The sequence below is a fragment of the Clinocottus analis genome, unplaced genomic scaffold (assembly GCF_023055335.1).
Source record: "Clinocottus analis isolate CAN_PGR_092001 unplaced genomic scaffold, fCliAna1.0.p SCAF_15, whole genome shotgun sequence".
NCBI lineage: Eukaryota > Metazoa > Chordata > Actinopteri > Perciformes > Cottidae > Clinocottus > Clinocottus analis.
In genome coordinates this window covers 9,925,586-9,944,579 of record NW_027175876.1, presented here as the reverse complement: position 1 = coordinate 9,944,579, position 18,994 = coordinate 9,925,586, and the positions used below count along the sequence as shown (strand labels likewise).

General features: G+C 40.8%; 1 protein-coding gene across 2 annotated transcripts in view; it reads right to left on the bottom strand.

Annotated features, from left to right (window-relative positions):
- lama2 (laminin, alpha 2) overlaps positions 1-18,690 on the bottom strand; it is a 165,875-nt gene extending 147,185 nt beyond the window's left edge. For both annotated transcript variants that reach the window (XM_068577698.1, XM_068577700.1), the window contains exon 1: positions 18,619-18,690. In XM_068577698.1, the coding sequence (XP_068433799.1) occupies positions 18,619-18,685 (67 nt within the window). In that variant the 5' untranslated portion in view covers positions 18,686-18,690. The remainder of the gene's footprint in view (positions 1-18,618) is intronic.
- Positions 18,691-18,994: the final 304 nt, after the last annotated feature.

The following is an 18,994-nucleotide window of genomic DNA, read 5'->3' as shown; positions in this document are numbered from 1 at the left end:
AAATGCCTTTTAAGGTTGGGGATGGTAACGTTTGAATGCATCTGTAATCCATGAGTCCATGACAGTAAACTATAAATGTACTGTTAGGATACATATATACATACAAGTGAGTAAGGGAATAGTTTTCCTCGAAAATCTTTTTAAATAGTCGATTAAGTTTGCGGATTTCCATACAAGACATTCACAATAACTTGATTGGGAAGAATTTGTATTAAAGCTATGAATCATGGTGGAGAAGTGAAAAATACAGCCTGATTTAAAGAAACATAGAGGACTTACCATGTAAGAAAGAACCAGATTAATGTCGCTATCTTTCTTATTAATTCATCCAAGATCAATGCAAGGGGACTTTACGAATTATGATAACTTTATGTAACATAGTTTAATTGTTTTATTCAATAAAAGAAATATATGTGCTCTTCTTGTGATGCAATAAAATACTTGTTTTATAACTCAATGTAATGTGATTTTGTTGCTTACTTTAATGGTTATCGGGATAATATTGAGAATTACATAATATTGACAATTCAGACATGACAACTTCATATTGTCCCGTGCCTATTTAGAGATTATTTTCACAACTGTTTAATAAGGTTATGAGTAAAACAACATTTTAAATTGAGAGGATACATTGGGGAGAGAAACAGGACGGAGAGTGTGACTGTGTGATGACTAGAGGCCTTGCTATGTGTGTAGGACTTGTGTGTTTATGGAAATGCATTTTGTACATGTGTTAATGTATTTGTATATTGGAGTGTGCAGGCCCTCCTTTCTTGAGTTTGCTCTGTATTTGTATTTCCGCTGGTAGGGTCACGAGGGATTTTGGGTAATTGGAAATCCAGATGGACGCGTATGAGCTTCCAGGAAGAAGCGGTTACCAAGGAGATTGAAACAGGACACGCAGGCTACCGCGTTAATATTGTTTGTCTCCGCCTGTGCACCTTTCTTATTCTCCTACTTTTTCTAGTCGCTTCTCATTTTCCTGATGGTTCCTCGTCTCCGAGCCTTTCACCTCTCCGCCCCACTTTTTTTCCATTCAGTTGATTTATGCACAGAAAGAGACAGGAAACGGCGCGTTATTGGCTAAACAGTTGAGTGGGCGGGTCCATGGGGGCCAATCAACAAAGTATGTACAAAAGGAACAGCCAGTTGTCATGAGTAATATTCACTGTACACACACACACACATGGTGAATGTCAGTTGTTTCCTCTGGGGAACGACTTCTTCACAGTACTGAAGAGAGGTAGCCGTCACAGAGGAAGATGGAAGCTAGACTTGTGCCGTCACTCTTTCTGTTTGTTACTTTGCATAGACGTAGTTGGCAGTGTTGCTTAAGACCGTAAGATTAGTTATAACAGTTTCTTTGTCTGCTGACAGCAGACGCATCCAACAGTTTGAAAGTCGACATTGATAACATCGTTACAGGTCAACGAAAATACAAAACAGATGTTTAGACCTGGTTGGCTGACAGGATGTGTATATGAATTTACTGAGAAAAAGAATGTTTGAGAAATAGATGTTTAATCAAGGCATAATTTCCACAAATTCCAAAAATGTGTAATGCCATTTGTAAAAACTAGATTTTTGAGGGCACATTCAATCATCAAAGCCTCTTTTAATATGTTACTGCTTTAAATAATTGTATTCATTTTTTGTTAAATTAATCAAAAGGGTGTTTTGCTTATTTCAATTCAAACTTCCATTCCCTTACAAATGCTCCAATGAAAGGGACACAGGAATTGTCTCTCTGCACAGAATGTCTTGGTCACATAAATGTCTCGTAACAAGATGAAACCATATTGATTTCTAAAAGCAGATTACCGACCGGACTGCCCTCTCCTGGGAGATCAGAGGTCACGGTCAGCTACAGTCTCCTAATGGCAGAGGATCATATACAGAAAGTTTCCTGTTATCTGTTTTGCTTTGAATTGTTATTTGGACATTTTAACACGTCCTTGCAAGAGAAGCACAGGTGAAACTAATAACATGACTGATTGCAACACAGCAATACAATGCCTGCAGTGAAAAAAGGTTTATGTTGGATGGGTCAGCTATAGCACCATTTTGTACACAGTGTATATTGCAAAACCTATATTTACCTATCTTAAGAAACATACACGTAAAAAAAAGGAAATGTAATTCAGAAGGAAATGGCTGAAATAGAGATGAGCTCAAGTGGAGTTAGGGGGTTCTCACACACAGCATTAAATGATGGCGATGGATTTTGACATAGCTGATCTACAGGTTGCTGACTTGTGGTTTTTGACCAGCACTGATGACTACACATCGCCTATTAGCTGCCCTCAGGCTACCGCTAACTGGTTTGGCACACGAAATGTTCAGGTTAGATTGAGCGGAGCTGAAATGTGTGTTTGACAATATAGAATCCATTACAGTGTGCGTGTGTGTGCATGTGCGTGTGCATGTGCGTGTGTGACTGTGTGTGTGCCTACACTGCTTTCTATTATCTTTAATGCTGGATGATATTAGGGATCACATTTTATTATAGCATTCAGCTTTTTTTTTCGGACACAAATTGAGACAGTCTTGCCTGTTTCAGTGAGTGTGTTCACATGGAAGATAAGAGCATTGAAAAGCAGGAGGTAAAACTATGTGACAGCGATAAGAAGAAGTAGTTGGCAAAGAGAGGAAAAGTGTGGATGAGTGAACACAGCACTGCATTGACTCCAATGCTCACTCATGTGTTTGATCTCACTAAAGTTCAAATGTGTGGGTTCACTATCCGTTACACCAACGCTCAGTCTGCACCTGGGTGTGTGTGTGTATGTGTGTGTGTGTGTGTGTGTGTGTGTGTGTGTGTGTGTGTGTGTGTGTGTGTGTGTGTGTGAGAGAGAGAGAGAGAGAGAGGGGGGAGAGAGAAAAGAGATCCAGAGAGCTGTGTGTGTTGAAGTATATAGCATTCATTACAGTGGCGCTACAGACAAACGGCTCCCTGGATAGACATTGATTTTCACCCAATGGATCTCACTGTTAGCAAACCTAATAGCCTGGTGGGTAATGGGTACATGTTATGAATGAGCCCCTATGGGCAGGAGAGGGGAGGAGAGGAAAGGTTGAAGGTAGAGAAAACAGAAAAGAAAGTCAAAAGATTGAGAATAGCATGTGAATAAGAAAAGGGGTGAGATGATAATGTAAAGGATGGAGAGGAAGACACGTTAAAGAGAGAAGAGAATAAATACCAGAGTTCATCCAAATGTGGAAGAGAAGATAGTTAAGGGAAAAAAAGCAAAACAAGTGGAGATAAACTAGACATGTATTAATGACTCTTTTTGGATATATCTTAGACGTTTAATCGCGAAAATTGATAATGATATTAATTGTTAGTTTACAAGACAGAGAGAAAGGAGGGAATGAAACAGAGGAATGACAAAGAGAAGGAATTACTTAAAAAGGAAGGAGAAGATTAAAAGATATTAGAGACAAGGAGGAGAGAAAGCGAATATATCAGTGTGAGTTGAAAGGGGAGCTGCTATTTACCATTACTGCTAATAGGTTTCAAAAGGAAGCAAGTCGTTAGCTAAATGGATAGCCCCTCAATGACACATTACCATGTTAAAGGCTGATTCCACTCATTATTGGAGCTCTGATTCCTCCATGCATCACAAGCCAGGAGTGTGAGCGAGCCACCGGTACACAGACCTGCTGCCTCAGCAAATACAACCCCCCCACACACACACACACACACACACACACACACACACACACACACACACACACACACCGGCAGAGAAGGACGAGAGAAAATGGTCATGAGAAAAAAATCTCCTGGCCAGAGCTCTCTGCTCTGCTCTGAATCACTATGGAAATCACATCAGAAAGCATAGCTAGCCTGTTTTTTTCCGCTTGGACACAGGTTTGTGATCTCAAAAAAGACCCAAAAAACCATCTTGCGCTTTGTTTTTGCATCGCATCATGAACCATTTTTCCATCATGGAAAGCAAAGCAAACGTCTGGAAACTGGATAGGTGTCCAATAGCATTACAATAAAGCACAGATACGGTGGAATAGATTAGATTAGAATAGAGTCAGGGGAAACCTCACCCTAGCCCGCACATCGACAGAGAAAGTAAGTAAGTGTTAATAAATGAGTTTGTGTGTAATTCATCAGCAGTCACATTTTCATCATGGTTGTAACGAATACCCCTAAAGCAGTCTGTCCGTATCTAACACACATGCATCAGGCTGTACCTAAGCACATGTCACGGCATATGTCCATTACAGTGACACCTTTTGAAAACAGCAATGCAGCGGCAGATTTATCAACACAGAGCTCATTCCTAGTTAGCGAGTGTGCATGAACTTTGGAGAGCGATTAAAGAACCCCATCCCATCTCCCAGATACTGGATGCTCGTTGTGTTGGTCAAGGATCTCCAGCAGTTAAATGTTAAGTGTTCAGATCTTTTTTTGTATCCCCTTTCCCTTTATTAATCTACTTGCATTTAATTTGATACTTTTCTATATTTCCCTGGATGCTTATAGAGTGCAGACCCTGTTTTATTCAGCTGTTGGTTATGCACCCGCCTGCCAATAATTTTATGTAGGCCACCTGGAAATTAGCTCCACCATGGTTTCACAAAAAAACTAAAAAGTTTGTTCAATGTGATTTCCAGACTGACTTATGACGAGGGTGGAACGCAAATATTCAACTATTTGGATTTTAGTTAGTAGTTTAGTAGATGTAGTAGATGTAGATATGTAGTAGATGCAGATTTTCAGAAGCTCTGGGTACTAGTGTTGACAAGTAGACAGGAAAAGGTTTGTGAAGCTTCATTGTAGAGGCGATATGTTGTGCAATGTAGGCATGAATACATGCATGAATAGCAGATCTGGTCAAATAACCTTGCTAACAGAACTATACACATTTTTTACACATACAGTTACTATATGGAGGAACAGTGGCGTCAGAATGCGCTACAGAGGTCACCGCTGGTTTAGCCAACATGCCCATGACATAAAGCCTTTTGTCGACATCGCTATGTGTGTTTGTGTGTCCTGTCCCCTGGATGACAACTGGACAGAGATTGTTTTTTATCATGAAATGATTTCTTACTATTTGGCTTTACGGACCATCAGTACAAAACGGTGAGGCCTCTGGTGACTCAGGAATGCACGTTGCATTGCCAGTGTGGAAGGAAGACCTTACATTTGACTGAAAGTAGCTTCATGGGATAACTGATCAAAGATTGAAAATTACAATCTGAATAATACATAGGATACAACGGGATATTCCACTGTTTGGAAAATGAATAAATAAGTATCATTATTGTTGTTTCAAAAAACAAGCCTTTGTTAACAGGGTCCAAGCAGGCGGAGGACAACGAGCTGGTTGAGTTGCTCGCACAGAGCAGTGGGCTCCTGTAGGAATAAATGTGCTGACAGACCACCCACCTCCCACCCACTGCCAGAACAAGCCTTGGGCTTGGCTGAATGCTTAGGTCTGCTTTTCTCAGCGGGGCCAAACGAGGTCAGCAGAAGACACATAATGTATCAGTCTCACAGATATTAAAAAGTGAAATATACATGGTTTGATAGACAAGAATTTTCTTTTTTTCGTTTTTACAAATATGATGCCTATTCTGTTGACAGAAAGGAGCATTTTGCTCTTCTTAAAGGAAACACTAATACTTTGATACTTCAATGATTCATACAATCCCCTTTAAACAGGGAGGGAGGTCAAAGGTCAGATTCAGCAACGGAGCATTGTGTTGTCCAACATCTTTCACACATTCACCGTCTCATACTCCCACACTAATCATTAGTACTGGTCAGGAAGTTCTGAATAAATAAAAGTTTAACCATTAATTAACCAACTATAAAATTTTGACCAATTAATGCTTTCAGTTAAACAGTGAAAAAAAAAAGTTTTTTAAATGTACGCCATTTTTGTTTTGTATGGCAAAACCCGGAAGAGAGACTTCTCACGAAAACAATAATAGCTTGTCCACATCACATCAATCTCAGCCCAACTCTCGATTCTCCCTGAGTCAAAGGCGTCTAACTTCTTGTGAACGCCCTCCACTTTAATCAGCAGGTGGCGAGCAAACCTTTATTCACCATCAAACAGCCTGTACTGTACACACAGTACCCTGCCAGGTTCACAGCTGTAACATCACTGCTTCATACTAATTATCACAGGCACGGCAAGTTGCCAGGCTTACAATACAACAACGAGACTTACTGGGAAAGCGGCTGCACGTGTCCACAACAATGCATGTTGCATCATGGCCGCTGACTCAATTTCCTGTTCCAAACTTAACGGGTACCTTTAGACTATGGGAACATAGTCCCCATATGTTCCCATATGGGAACCCGTCTAGTTGTGGTATAATTCACTCCAAACCAGCCGTGTCCAATCGCAGACCAGTGCCCAAAATTCCCGGGTGTCACCAGTCTATTATTGCCGTGCTGCATAAACTCTGTAGACCCCATCTACACACATACACACACTACACTTTTCACATATTTCATCTTGTGTCAGATGTGAACATTTGCTCTGCATTAGGCCCTCTGTGGGTTTGCCTTGGACCAGAATAATGGAAATACAAAAATATAATAGAAATGTGAAATTACATACAGAATATGCCCTCTCTCTCTGCACACACAAACACACATACACACACACACACACACACACACACACCCACACGCACACACACAAACACACACATACACACACACACACTATATTGATGAGAAAAGCACTGGAATAATGGAAAAGCAAAAATGTATACACAACACATACCTCTTTCTTCCTCCTTCACTCTACATTTGCCTGCTTGTGCTTTCACTCTCTTTGTCACACACCTACACACACATACACATAGGTGTGTATAAATGTTAAATCCATAGCTAACCAGGCCAGTCTAATAGACTCTTATTCCTCTGATGCTTTATCAGCGCAATCACATAAACATTCAGCCCCAAAATAATGGCCTTTCTGTTTGCTGCCTCTTTCTGTGTGTGCATGTGTGTGCATGTGTGTGCGTGCGTGCGTGCGTGCGTGTGTGTGTGTGTGTGTGTGTGTGTGTGTGTGTGTGTGTGTGTGTGTGTGTGTGTGTGTAGCAAAGAGTATGTGTGCACTGCATTCAGATCCGTCCGTAAAGACAGAAACGGCAGTGGTTGGGTTCGGAGGTTCTAGACTTTCATTCATTAATTCATCAGCCCCTCAGTCACATATAAAACTTTCATCACAAACCTGAAACTAGACTAAGACAGGAAAAGCCTTCCTCTGAACATCTGGACAGAAAAAAAAATGACAAAAAAACATAAATAATATGTAAAAAATATGTTGCAGCAATGGCAATTAGTCTTGTATAGCGAACAGGCATAGATACAGAAAAGAACTTGCCGCGTGCAAGCTTTGATGCTCGCAGGAGGAGTGCTACTGTGATAAAATGTCCACGGCTGGATAAAAGTGCAATCCACGTGTAAACACATTAGATTGTCGGTGTAAGAGGAGGATAATGATAGAGAGAGAGAGAGAGAGAGAGAGAGAGAGAGAGAGAGAGAGAGGTGGATGGGGCTGAGAGGAGGTCAGTTCGATTATATGCGGTAAAATTGTCTTGTGTTATCAAATGTGCAGCGTCGCACACAAACACAAACAAGTGGGGATTAAATCCTCAACCCATTCGCTGGACGCACTGATGGAGACTTTGATTTTAATTCAGATTTTGATGCGTCAGAGAGGCATCCCTGTCTCTTCAACTGGGAGTGGATCACTGGAGGGTGACTCAGAGTTGGCAGTCTTGGACTATGTGGCTGTCTTCTAGTCAATGTTCAGTGAACAAATTTCCCCAATCAACATATCTTTGTCTTGGTGGTTTTAATTTAAGTACATACAGGTCACAGATGTCGCGTCAATATATTTTTTTTCTCTTTAAACCTGTTGTTTTTGTTATGAATACTTCCAAACAATATGCGAATACGCGAAAATGATTTGGCGAAGGTACATTTTTTTCCCGCATTGCAATTAACGGCATCAACTAATCAAGTTATGCGGGTTGAGTTGCGCATAAATTTATAAAGAAGCTTCGTAATCTGAATCAAGTAATATAACAAATAATATTAATTAATTTTTACAATCACACCTGAAATGATGAAGGCACTTGCAGATAACACACATATATATATATATATATATATATATATATATATATATATATATATATATATATATATATATATATATATATATAAATTCATCATGTCGTTGTGCGCTGATGAGGACCACACACCAGAATGGGCTCATGATAACATGAGGTCAAAGTTCATGAATGTGGGTGGTTAGAGGTTGCTTTAATAGTGAAGATCATGACACAAAGTCCCCACAGCAGGATACACACAAAGTGAACAACACATGCAGCAACAAACATTCAAAGGCTTCTCTCGCAAAGTCTTTCTATATTTCTTACATACAGACACACACACACGTTGTGAAAACCATGTTGTGACCATGTGTTGAACAAGGATGTCGTGGGTGAGGTAATTGGTCATTTCCACTTTAACCAGCCGGTATCCATCTATACGCGACCTTAGAGAAGCAGCAGTTTAACAAGATGCCTCAGCGCAGACATTTTGACCACAGAGGGCCACGGCAGACTTGCCGACACAAACCAGAAGTGTACAAATCTTTTGAAAAATGATCGACAAAGCATTTTGATGTTGGTGGGAAAGCTTTGTGGATTTGCTATTGTCGTTTTGGGGACAGAGTTTTGAACATTTGCTTTGGGAGTAAGGACTCTTGTGAAGCCACAACAAAGCCTAAGAATCAAGGATTGAGTACAAACGTAAATATAATCACATTGACATGTGTAGGCCATATGTGTCGGCAGTATTGTGTTGGCTTAACACTTTAAAGAAATAAGGTTGTAATTGATTGAATTTTGCGTCTGAAAAAGGGATTCACAACATACCAAGTCTACCTATGGGTACTAATAAAGTAACCAAACCAAACCAAGAACAAGCACAATTAATAATAAACCAACAGGTTCTCTAAATCAAGCAACAATAAGAGAGCAACACATATAAGAATTTTCTGGTATGACGTCCCCGTTGACATCGGTCACTGCATTGGTTTGAATTGGTGAGATTTCCCAATAAGAACTGTAAAGGGAAGAATCCTAATTATCAGTATTTAATCCAAGACACAAGTCAGCAGCGTCAAAATCTATTTTCTGATTTTGAGACGCAACGCCTGAACCTATCACATTTATGCTTATACTCTAATTGAAAATCGCATCCTTCCCACAGTTCTTCTGACTCAACCCCTGTTCATCTAAACCTACAATAGTGACGATGAACCCCATTACAACATGCGTCATCCAAAAGCAGCTCATCTCTGTTCATATAAACTATGTTGCTGTGTTCCCAAGTTGCAGTTAAACGACCTACAAAAAAAACATTACGAGGGCTCAGAGGCAAAACAGCTGCGGAACAAAATCAACAAACTGAGAACTAGTTCCCAAAGTTTAACTCAGAAGAAAGCCTACACACAAACCAATACCAACAAACTAAAACATTCTAAAACAGAGCTGGGAGGCATCTGTCTTGCTTTATGGCTTTCTTTGAACTGCCTGTGTCAGACAGATTTCTCCTGTAAAAGACAGCTTGCTCTCGGTGTGCTCGCTGTGGATAAACAGAGGTTTTGAACTGAAGTGATTCGAGCTGGAAAAGAACAATAAGACCTCCAGAAACCAACGGTGAAGGAGTAGCAAGACAAACAAACTGAAGCCAGACACTGAGCTCAGCTATGGCAGCGGAGGTTGTCAGCGGCACTCCGACATAGGATGAATGATAGATAGCGGCGAGGAGGTGGAGGAGGAGATGAGGGGGGAACAGGGAGGCACACAGAAGAGGGGGAAGGATGTGAAATGGAGAAACAACAAAGCACAGAATGGAGGGATTCACAAGAAGTCCATCTTCAGGCAAAAATAAAACCTTTGCCAGATTTGCTATTGATTTTTTTAAAGGAATTTTGTTCCTACTTTTTAAACAATCTGCATATCTGGTATACACAACGACAAATGTTGTTTTCTGATTCAATATCTAACATTGGTGCTACATTAGTGCTGTCCCAGGCTTTTGCAAGTACTCAAAAGAATACCTGCAAAAGGAGTGAAAGAGGGAAGAGGGAAAAAAATTAAAGCGATACCGAAAGAATATCAAAAAAAGGAGAGAAACGGGTAAAGAAGAGGACAATCAGGAGGCCAAGGAATGAAAGGAGACGGCGAGAAAGAGCAAAGGGGAAAGAAAGTAGGCGAGAGGGGATGAAGGATTATGAGTAGCGGAGGAGGGGAAAGTTCTGCGTGTGTGTGTGTGTGCGTGTGTGTGTGTGTGTGTTTGTGTGCTTGTAGGGGGGCTCATTATTGACACCATGTGTTACCACAGGAAGCTCCTTGGGAAAATATAAGCATCAAGAAAGATCAGAGAGCGAGACAGAGGGGAGAGAAAGACAGAACAAGAAAGATGAAGAAACAGAGGTCATTCTAAAGCCGTTGCAGCTGCAGACATGTGTGTGTGTTTGTGTGTGTGTGTGTGTGTGTGTGTGTGTGTGTGTGTGTGTGTGTGTGTGTGTGTGTGTGTGTGTGTGTGTGTGTGTGTGAGGGTCAATAGCCTCTGTTTTAGCAGCTGTACATCTGGATGTCAGGCGTGCAGTGTTTTAACCAAAAGGTCATGGTGTCAAATCCCATAGCGAACACACACTCACATTTATCTATCCATCCATCAAACACATGCATTCATAAAAATTACATTTGAACGCTGTCTGTTTTACTTGATGTGCTTTCCACAGTACAGCCTCTTCAAAAAGTCTCAATGAAACACTTCAAACACGAGCTGCCTTTGTTTGTGGGGATAAATATGTTTGATATGGTGTGAAATATCTTATTAGTCTACTTGTTCCACAAAATGAATTGTCAATATATCAATTAGTCTGTTGACCAAAACGTCACCTTGTTTCTCTTTCTGATGATTCGTGATTAAGACAAGATGAATAAATCGACAATGGAAAATAATAATCGATTGGGGAAAAAAGAAATATTTTTGTAGAGGTTTTCAGCAAAGTAAGTTTTAATTGCGAGGATTAATGACAATCAATATGGATTTTGCAATAAAAATATCAAGGAGTAACCTACATTTTGCTCTTCACTATTCAAGCTAGCCGCTAGGCTAAAAGTGAAATGCTGCTGGAAAGCAATTTACCTACACAGCAGCAGCCGGATGAAAACATCAAACTGCACCAGACTGCTGCTTCAGCGTGAAGATTGCTCATTGTAATTGTCATGTCTGCTCATGAAGTGCCTCGCCGAAACCTACAAGTTGGGAGTACATGTGGCATGACTTCACAAGATACTAACTTGGATCTACATTCTTTATTTACTTTTCAACATAGAGCACTGATATTTTACAAATATTTTATTTGAATTGATTTACAAAATGTATTTTCAAATATATTCTTTATGGAAATAAGGGAATATTGAAAATGAAGCTAGGAGTTGTCCTCCAGCCACAAAACAAAGTTTGTCATCCAACGGCGTACAATTTTTATGTCCTTTCCTACGAATCCATTTCACAGTTTTGCTTATGTTTTTAGGCGCCACAGTAAACAGCCTGGTAGCGGTAGCTTGTACAAGAACACACATGTACACCCTGTATGAACTCACACGCTCACACACACACTTACCAATTCATCAACTCATGCTTTCTGTGTCTAAGCCCACAGTAGAGTGGAGCTGGGCAGAGCAGCTATTGTGTCCCTGGTAGAATTAACTATTGATTTTCTCCTCAGCATTATCAATGCTGTACTGACAACAAAACAGCGAGGAAACACTTACACACATGGGTGTACACACACACACAGACACACACAGACACATACACACACACATGCACAGACTCAGATTTTGTTCAGTGCAAGATATGCTTTGTAGGAGGCTGCGAAGCCCCACAGGGAAAAGCACAAGTCAAATATGAACACACTACTGTAATAACACACTAACAAATATGCAAACAATGATGCATGCAAGTAATCAAACCAAAACAAACTGAACCGAATGTGTTGAGTCTCATCACACATGCATTAGGATAAACATGGCTCTATGAAACATTCAACCGTGTCACAGAACATAACCTTTGTGAACATCCACTATTCTCAAATAGGATGCAGAGCTTTAATTACCATTAGTGCCACCACTATGGTCAATGTCAATTATCCTCATCCGGTCACCATTTGTGTATTCAAAATGGAGATAATGAACCCCTTTTTCTTTTTGCAGTAAAGATACAGGCGTCATTGAACTTGTCCCATTCCCCAACACGGGTTTGCTTCACCCTTTCACTAAAATGGAAAAACACGTCAAGACATTTTCTCATCCACTCTTCTCTCTTCCACAAAGTGCCATTCTAAGAACCTCTGAAAGCTTTTGTGCCACTTCTGCCTGGAAAGGGCAGCATCCTTTTTGTGTGTTGTGCCATGAAGTAATCAAGCAGACTTTTAGCCACCAAAACTAAAGAAATGCATGTAAAATGTACTCTGACAATCATCCGGATAATGAGTGATCGATTTGTTCACAGCACTTGTACTAATGTCTCAAATGTAATGTGATTTAGCTCTATCGTAAAGTGAATAAAGTATATTGTTAGTGCAGACTTTATTCATTGTTTTAAATTAGCAGGTATCACTTTGCTGCAAGCCAACGTCCTGACCTACTTCTGCCCCGTACCGTGACAAGTGTTGAGAAAAAAACAACCCGACTAAGATTTGAAATGTCAACGTCAGTGCCACCGAATCCCACTCTCATTTTTTCTGCTCCAGCTTTGTGTCTTTTTTATTGACAGGAAGGATACAGCACCGTTCCAACTTAGCACCTGGCTAATTTTAGCTCCCAGAAAATTCCTCTAAAGTACAGACACACAGACACACACACACACACACAGACACACACACACACACACACACACACACACACACACACACAGACATAGACACCTGTTGGTGTTCATATGATCTGTGTCTTTGGCACAATGTCATCGATTAAATCCTGGCTGCCTTGAAGCTGATGACAACTTTACAAACACGGCCTGACAGAACGCTACGAACATACTCAAACATACGAGTGCTGTAATGAGACTAATCTCTCATTTCAAATCTGCCAAAATAAAATGACACTTAGTTCAAGCAGAAATACACGTACACCAAGTGCCCAGGTTTAGTGTGTTGAGTTAAAAAAAAAAACTAAACAAGAAAGACCCATTTCTGGTGGGAGGCCTGAGGGAGGACGAGAAATTCAATCAATCGAAGATGTGTCACAAGCTAAAACCCAACAGGTACTCGCTATGCTATAGTTCCCTTTTCTTTTACATATAGACTCAGACATGAGAACTCAATGACCTTAAAAGGTGCAGCCAACAGGCAGATCATATTGATTTGGGGTGTTTGTTGGTGATGTTATCAGCAGACACGTGACATAACATAATGTCATATTGTTTTTTATTGTGATCGAGACACTATACTGAACATTTTCACACTTTTACACATGATCAGCAGAAAAAGCGTTAAGGTGGAATTTCAGAAACTTACAAATTTTGAGGTCCTTTACTTTAGTAGTTCCATGTCATGCTACTTCATTCCACTGCATTAACTTAACAACCTTAGTTGCTGTTTACTTTGCATCTCAAGTTATTATGTACCAAAACTATGAGGAACATTCAGCAACGATGCACTGCTATAGGTTAATCTACCCAACAGTTATATAAATTAAAGCTCTATTCTACCAACTGCAACTTAAACTGCTGCGTACACATTAATGCATAGCTTAATATATTCTCGTAATGCACAGCAAGTACTTTTGCTTATGAACATTTTCCTCCTACATTTTAAATGCAGGATTTTTAATTCCTGTATTTAACTGACTTTAAGTCCGCCTGCAGGTGGGAGACTAACCATCTGGTGACCTGGTGCAGACTGAACAACTTGGAGCTCAGCACTCTAAAGACAGTGAAGATGGTCGTTGATTTCCGCAAGAACGTAGCCCCACCCGCCGCCACCACCACCCTGTGTGACTCCCTCATCAATGCTGTGGAGTCCATCAGCTTCCTGGGCTCCACCCCCAAGCTCCATCACCAGGAAGGCTCAGCAGAGGATATACTTCCTGAGGCAGCGGAAGAAGTTCAGCCTGCCAAAGACCATGATGGTGCACTTCTACACTGCCATCATTGAGTCCATCCTCTGCTCCTCCTCAAGCGTCTGGTACACTGCAGCCACTGCCGAGGACAAGGACAGATTTCAGCGCATCATCCGCTCTGCTGAGAAGGTGATTGGCTGCTATCTGCCTTCCCTCCAAGACTTGTTCACCTCCAGGACAATGAGTTGGGCAAGAAAGAACCAACTGCTCTCACCCTGGACACAAACCCTTTGAGTCCTTCTCTCTAGCAGGAGGCTGCGGTCCATCAGGACCAAGACCTCACAGCACAAGAACAGGGACCCCCACAGACTCAGACACTTACATCCCCGAGACAATATCTAACCATTACTTGGCATTAAAAAGTTTCTGATTCAGATTTTGATTCACATTATATTTATGCTTTCTGGTATTCCTTTTTTTCAATTGAGTAAAGGATCTGAATACTTATTTCACCACTTATATGTCCTGATCGGGACTGTGGGAGTAACAAATTTGTGTGTAATGTTTCTCTGTATTTATTCAACCACTCACCACTTGTCTATCCATAATCTGAATTCATCTACGTGTTTTAACATACTACATATAATTTTGTTTCATAGTGCTAACTCATTTTTACAGCACAGAGCCAACTCGACTAAACTTGTGTGCATCCTTTTAATTTTCCAAATTTATTTTCTCCTGTCCTTCCTTCGCTCCTTCCCTCATTCCCTTTCCACTGATTTTGGGTTCCAGCCAGAAAACTTTAGAGCGCTTTCCCTCTGGTGTATTCCTCTAAATCCATTTAGCTAAGCTCGGCTGCTTTCACATTAACATAGCAGACTGAGATCAACATATTTTAGAAATATTATGACATCGGGATGAATTTACTCCATAAAAATGTTGATTTCTCTGATGGGCAGGAAAACCTACTCTGGGTTCACATCACATTCACTGGGATACCTCTGGTGACTTCACATTACATTCAGCCTGGCTTGGTTGAATCTGCATTACCATAAACGTATAAACACATCTGTAGACCTTTTATCTACAAATTAACATTTTTTTTACATTTTCATCTTAGATCCTCGCAAAAACAACCTATTTCACAGGATTAGGCTTTACCTTTGAGTATGCCAAAGTCTGATAAACATCAAGAAAGAAATCAATCAATTTTCCTGAATTTTTTGCTTTTTTGAAGATGCGGTATAAGGTTTCTGCAGGATAGTGATATTATGAATAAGTCACATATCTCAGTTTGTTTACAATCGTTGTCTGGATTAATTCCACACAAGTGTCTCTAGTGAGTTTACTTCGTATCAATTCATGCAAATGAGGCTGGTAACATTCACATTAATACACACATAACTTCAACAAGTCAACTTTTCTGGCAACTTCTCAGAATTGTAGAAATATCCGGGCACAAAATCTTGGCATATTGCAATCTCTTATCGATATAGTTGGCGCCAGTGGTTTGCGATTTGGTGGTTGATTATTTTTGCAGGTTGGATCGTGCAGATTGGCTCTTATTAACAGGTCGGTGCTGATAATAATAAAAACAGATGTATGGCTCACTGTGTGGAAGAGGCTGGGATAATTATTTTGTGTGCATCATCATATTTTTCTAACTAAGCCCTGCCAACTTCAAAACCGGGGAGAAGAACACAGACAAAACGAGAATACAGAATATCTCTCATGTAAACTAAAAAAAAACTGGAGGAAATGTTGTGTTCAAGTCCCATTTCAGCAGTCAAAGCAATGAAACGTTAATTCAAGTATCAAAAATGTAATAAAAAATAATCAAAATTATGAATTTTTTCCCCCCGTTGATCGACCAAGCAATAACTCTGCAACAAAGACAATCTCTTTGCCCAACTTTCCTGCAAAGTTGCTTCCAACAAAAGTGTTGCGTTATCCATCTCCTCAAAGACAGCATATAAAAATCCTTTTTAATTCTGAGGTAACACTTTCAACAGCTTCCATTTCCACTCAACGTCCTGTTGTTTGTGTATTCCTGACTACTCTATCCTGTTGCTTCAACCTCCTCTTCCTCCCTCTCTCGTGCCTTCTGGACCTTCCATCTACCTGCTTCACCCATCCTTTCTCTAACATTGATGTCTCCTGCGACGCCTAATACCTTTTCAACACACCCTCCTTCCTCTCTCCTCTCCATTTCAGCCCTCTACCCCCTCCTCCTCTTCTCTTTCCGATTATCTCCTGCCGTCTCTCTGAGCTCTGTCGCTGATAGAGAGCACGCCTGGCTGACACGCCCGGTAATGAGGCTCCTAATGCAGATGGCCTCTCCCGCCCTCTTCCACTCACTTTCTCTCTCTCATACACACACACACACACACACACACACACACACACACACACACGCACAAAAAGAGTATACTAGAAACACACATCCTGATGGCAGCCTACCCCCTCTACTCCTCCACTCTGCAGGAGGTCTAAAGCCCTCCTGGGTTAAACAGTAGCCTGAGATGTTTTGAAGAGGATAAGGAGGAAAAGCATGGCGAACACTAAATTTGTCTCATCTTTCGAGCCACAGTCACCAACGCCAAAACCCCTCACTTTACAAACACACCTGTGAACCAACACTGCACACACTCGTGTATTCAAACAGCTTACCAACCATCTTCATGTATTCTCCAGAATTATTGTAATAAGTGGGACAATTTGACTAACAAAAGGAATCCGTTTTTTCGCATGAATATTTTGAGTCTTATCGTGCACCATGCTATATTGATTTTGTCCGAGCTGTCAATCCCCGTCTCCGCTGAGGGCATTGTTGCTCATTTTTCATTGTTGACTATGTCACGGCCCTAACCCACAAAAAGCACATAATTAATCTCTCACAGCCTCACAAATACACCAAGTGAAAGAGCAGCAGCTCCTCTCAAGTGCATTTCATGACTTCATTTGATCTTTTAAAAGGTCGGTTCACCTAAATGACAAACACAGAATATTTTCTCACTTAACCCTGAGGGCATCCAGGCACGCAGATGGATGTGGTTGTATTTGTCTGGGTTTTGAGAGATTTCTGCCTCCACAGCCACGAAGTGGATATGAACTAAATTTAGTTTATGGTGTTTCAAAACATTGAACATAGTATTTTATACATTCTAAATTGATGGTATTTGTCCAGAGACAGCATCTCTGTTCCTCTGAATAGTCCACAGAACACAAGGTGAACAACATTAGAAAATAGTTCCACATATCACGATTGTCCAGAGAAGCACAGACACTGTAAATAAGTACTGCATTTTTCAATGCAATGCTCAACACTTTGAACGCATCTGTGTGCCTGGATCTTAAGAAAGATTTCAAGAAAAAAAACAGAAACAGAAAAGAAATGTGTACTCTTTGGGGGAATTTGGGTGAACGACATTCAAGTCATGTTGTGATTGATTGTCAGCTTCCTTAGAGGAATATAGTGAGGCCAGCCTGACCAGTAGAACACCAATAGAAACACTACATTTACTTTCAAAATGAAATATCAAATGACAATCTGAGCTTTGTCTCATTTGGAAAGTGACCCCTGGCCAAATTGCACAAATTCCAACAGGTGAGAATATATAACTTTCTTTCTTCTTTTACAAACTGAATCTTCTAAATCATGTTGATTTTGGAAACAGAGACACATTACCTATTCAATAGCATGCATAAAATTCTCTTTGAAAACGCTGTTCTCATCACTTTCCTGCCAGTAAATCCCCATTGTAGTGCAGTAAAAAGTGTACAGTCTATATTATGAGTGACTGGAACTGTGTGAAAAGTTGAAATCAAGTCCATCTGGAGGTGGACACAACATTGGAGACCAGATGACATCTGGAGCACAATGATGAACTATGTAAAGGGCAATCCAGATGACACATATCTGTGTTGTGTTCGTACATACTTGAGCTATATCAAGGTCTAACACATTGACTTGATTTATGAGTCTGAAAATAACAAACAAAACCAACCAACACGTCTGGCCGCTGATGATTTACACTCTTTCTCAAAGTCCTCTGGTCACATGCACGTCACGAACAACGGTCCGCTTACAAGCATCTGTCTCTCTTTCCGTGTGTTCGCTCTTGTGGGTTTGTTTTAATTGGGGTCAACACGGTGTGTCATTGAAGGGGTTATCCATATAATTTGCCATTTTCTGTCAACAATAAACAACAGTAAAGAAACCCAACAACAAAGAGTTTGCGTGTTTTTGGTGAGGACGTGTAACAGTGTCCTTCGTGGTCAGACGTGACACTTTCCGCCTCAGCTAGCTCAAACGTGGAGTTAGCCTGTGACTAATTAGCTTATTAAGGGGAATGAGCAGCGGCCCCGTGGGCGTGACCCCGAGCTTAGCGCTAAATTACTCTCGCGGTGACGAGTATTGGCGTATTGATCCCGAGTCCAATCGATCAACGTCAATCAGTTCTCGTGAGGACTCACCTCTCTGCTGGGCATAGCTGCATTGCCATAGCAACGCGGTCAGAAGCACGAGCCGGAGTCGCTTCATGTCGTCCTGTCTCGAGGTTTGATGTCGTAGCGCGCGCGCTGCGGAGTCCTGTCGCGCAGCTCTGTGTTGCGTTTACTGTCAGAGGAAAGTTTCACAGAAGTTGACCCAAACTCTCTCTCTCTCTCTCTCTCTCTCTCTCTCTCTCTCTCTCTCTCTCTCTCTCTCTCTCTCTCTCTCTCTCTCTCTCTCTCTTTCCGCTCTTGCTCTCAGTTCTCCACATAGATAGATAGATAGATAGATAGATAGATAGATAGATAGATAGATACTTTAATACTAAGTTTCATAGTGAACATAACAACATTAAGATAC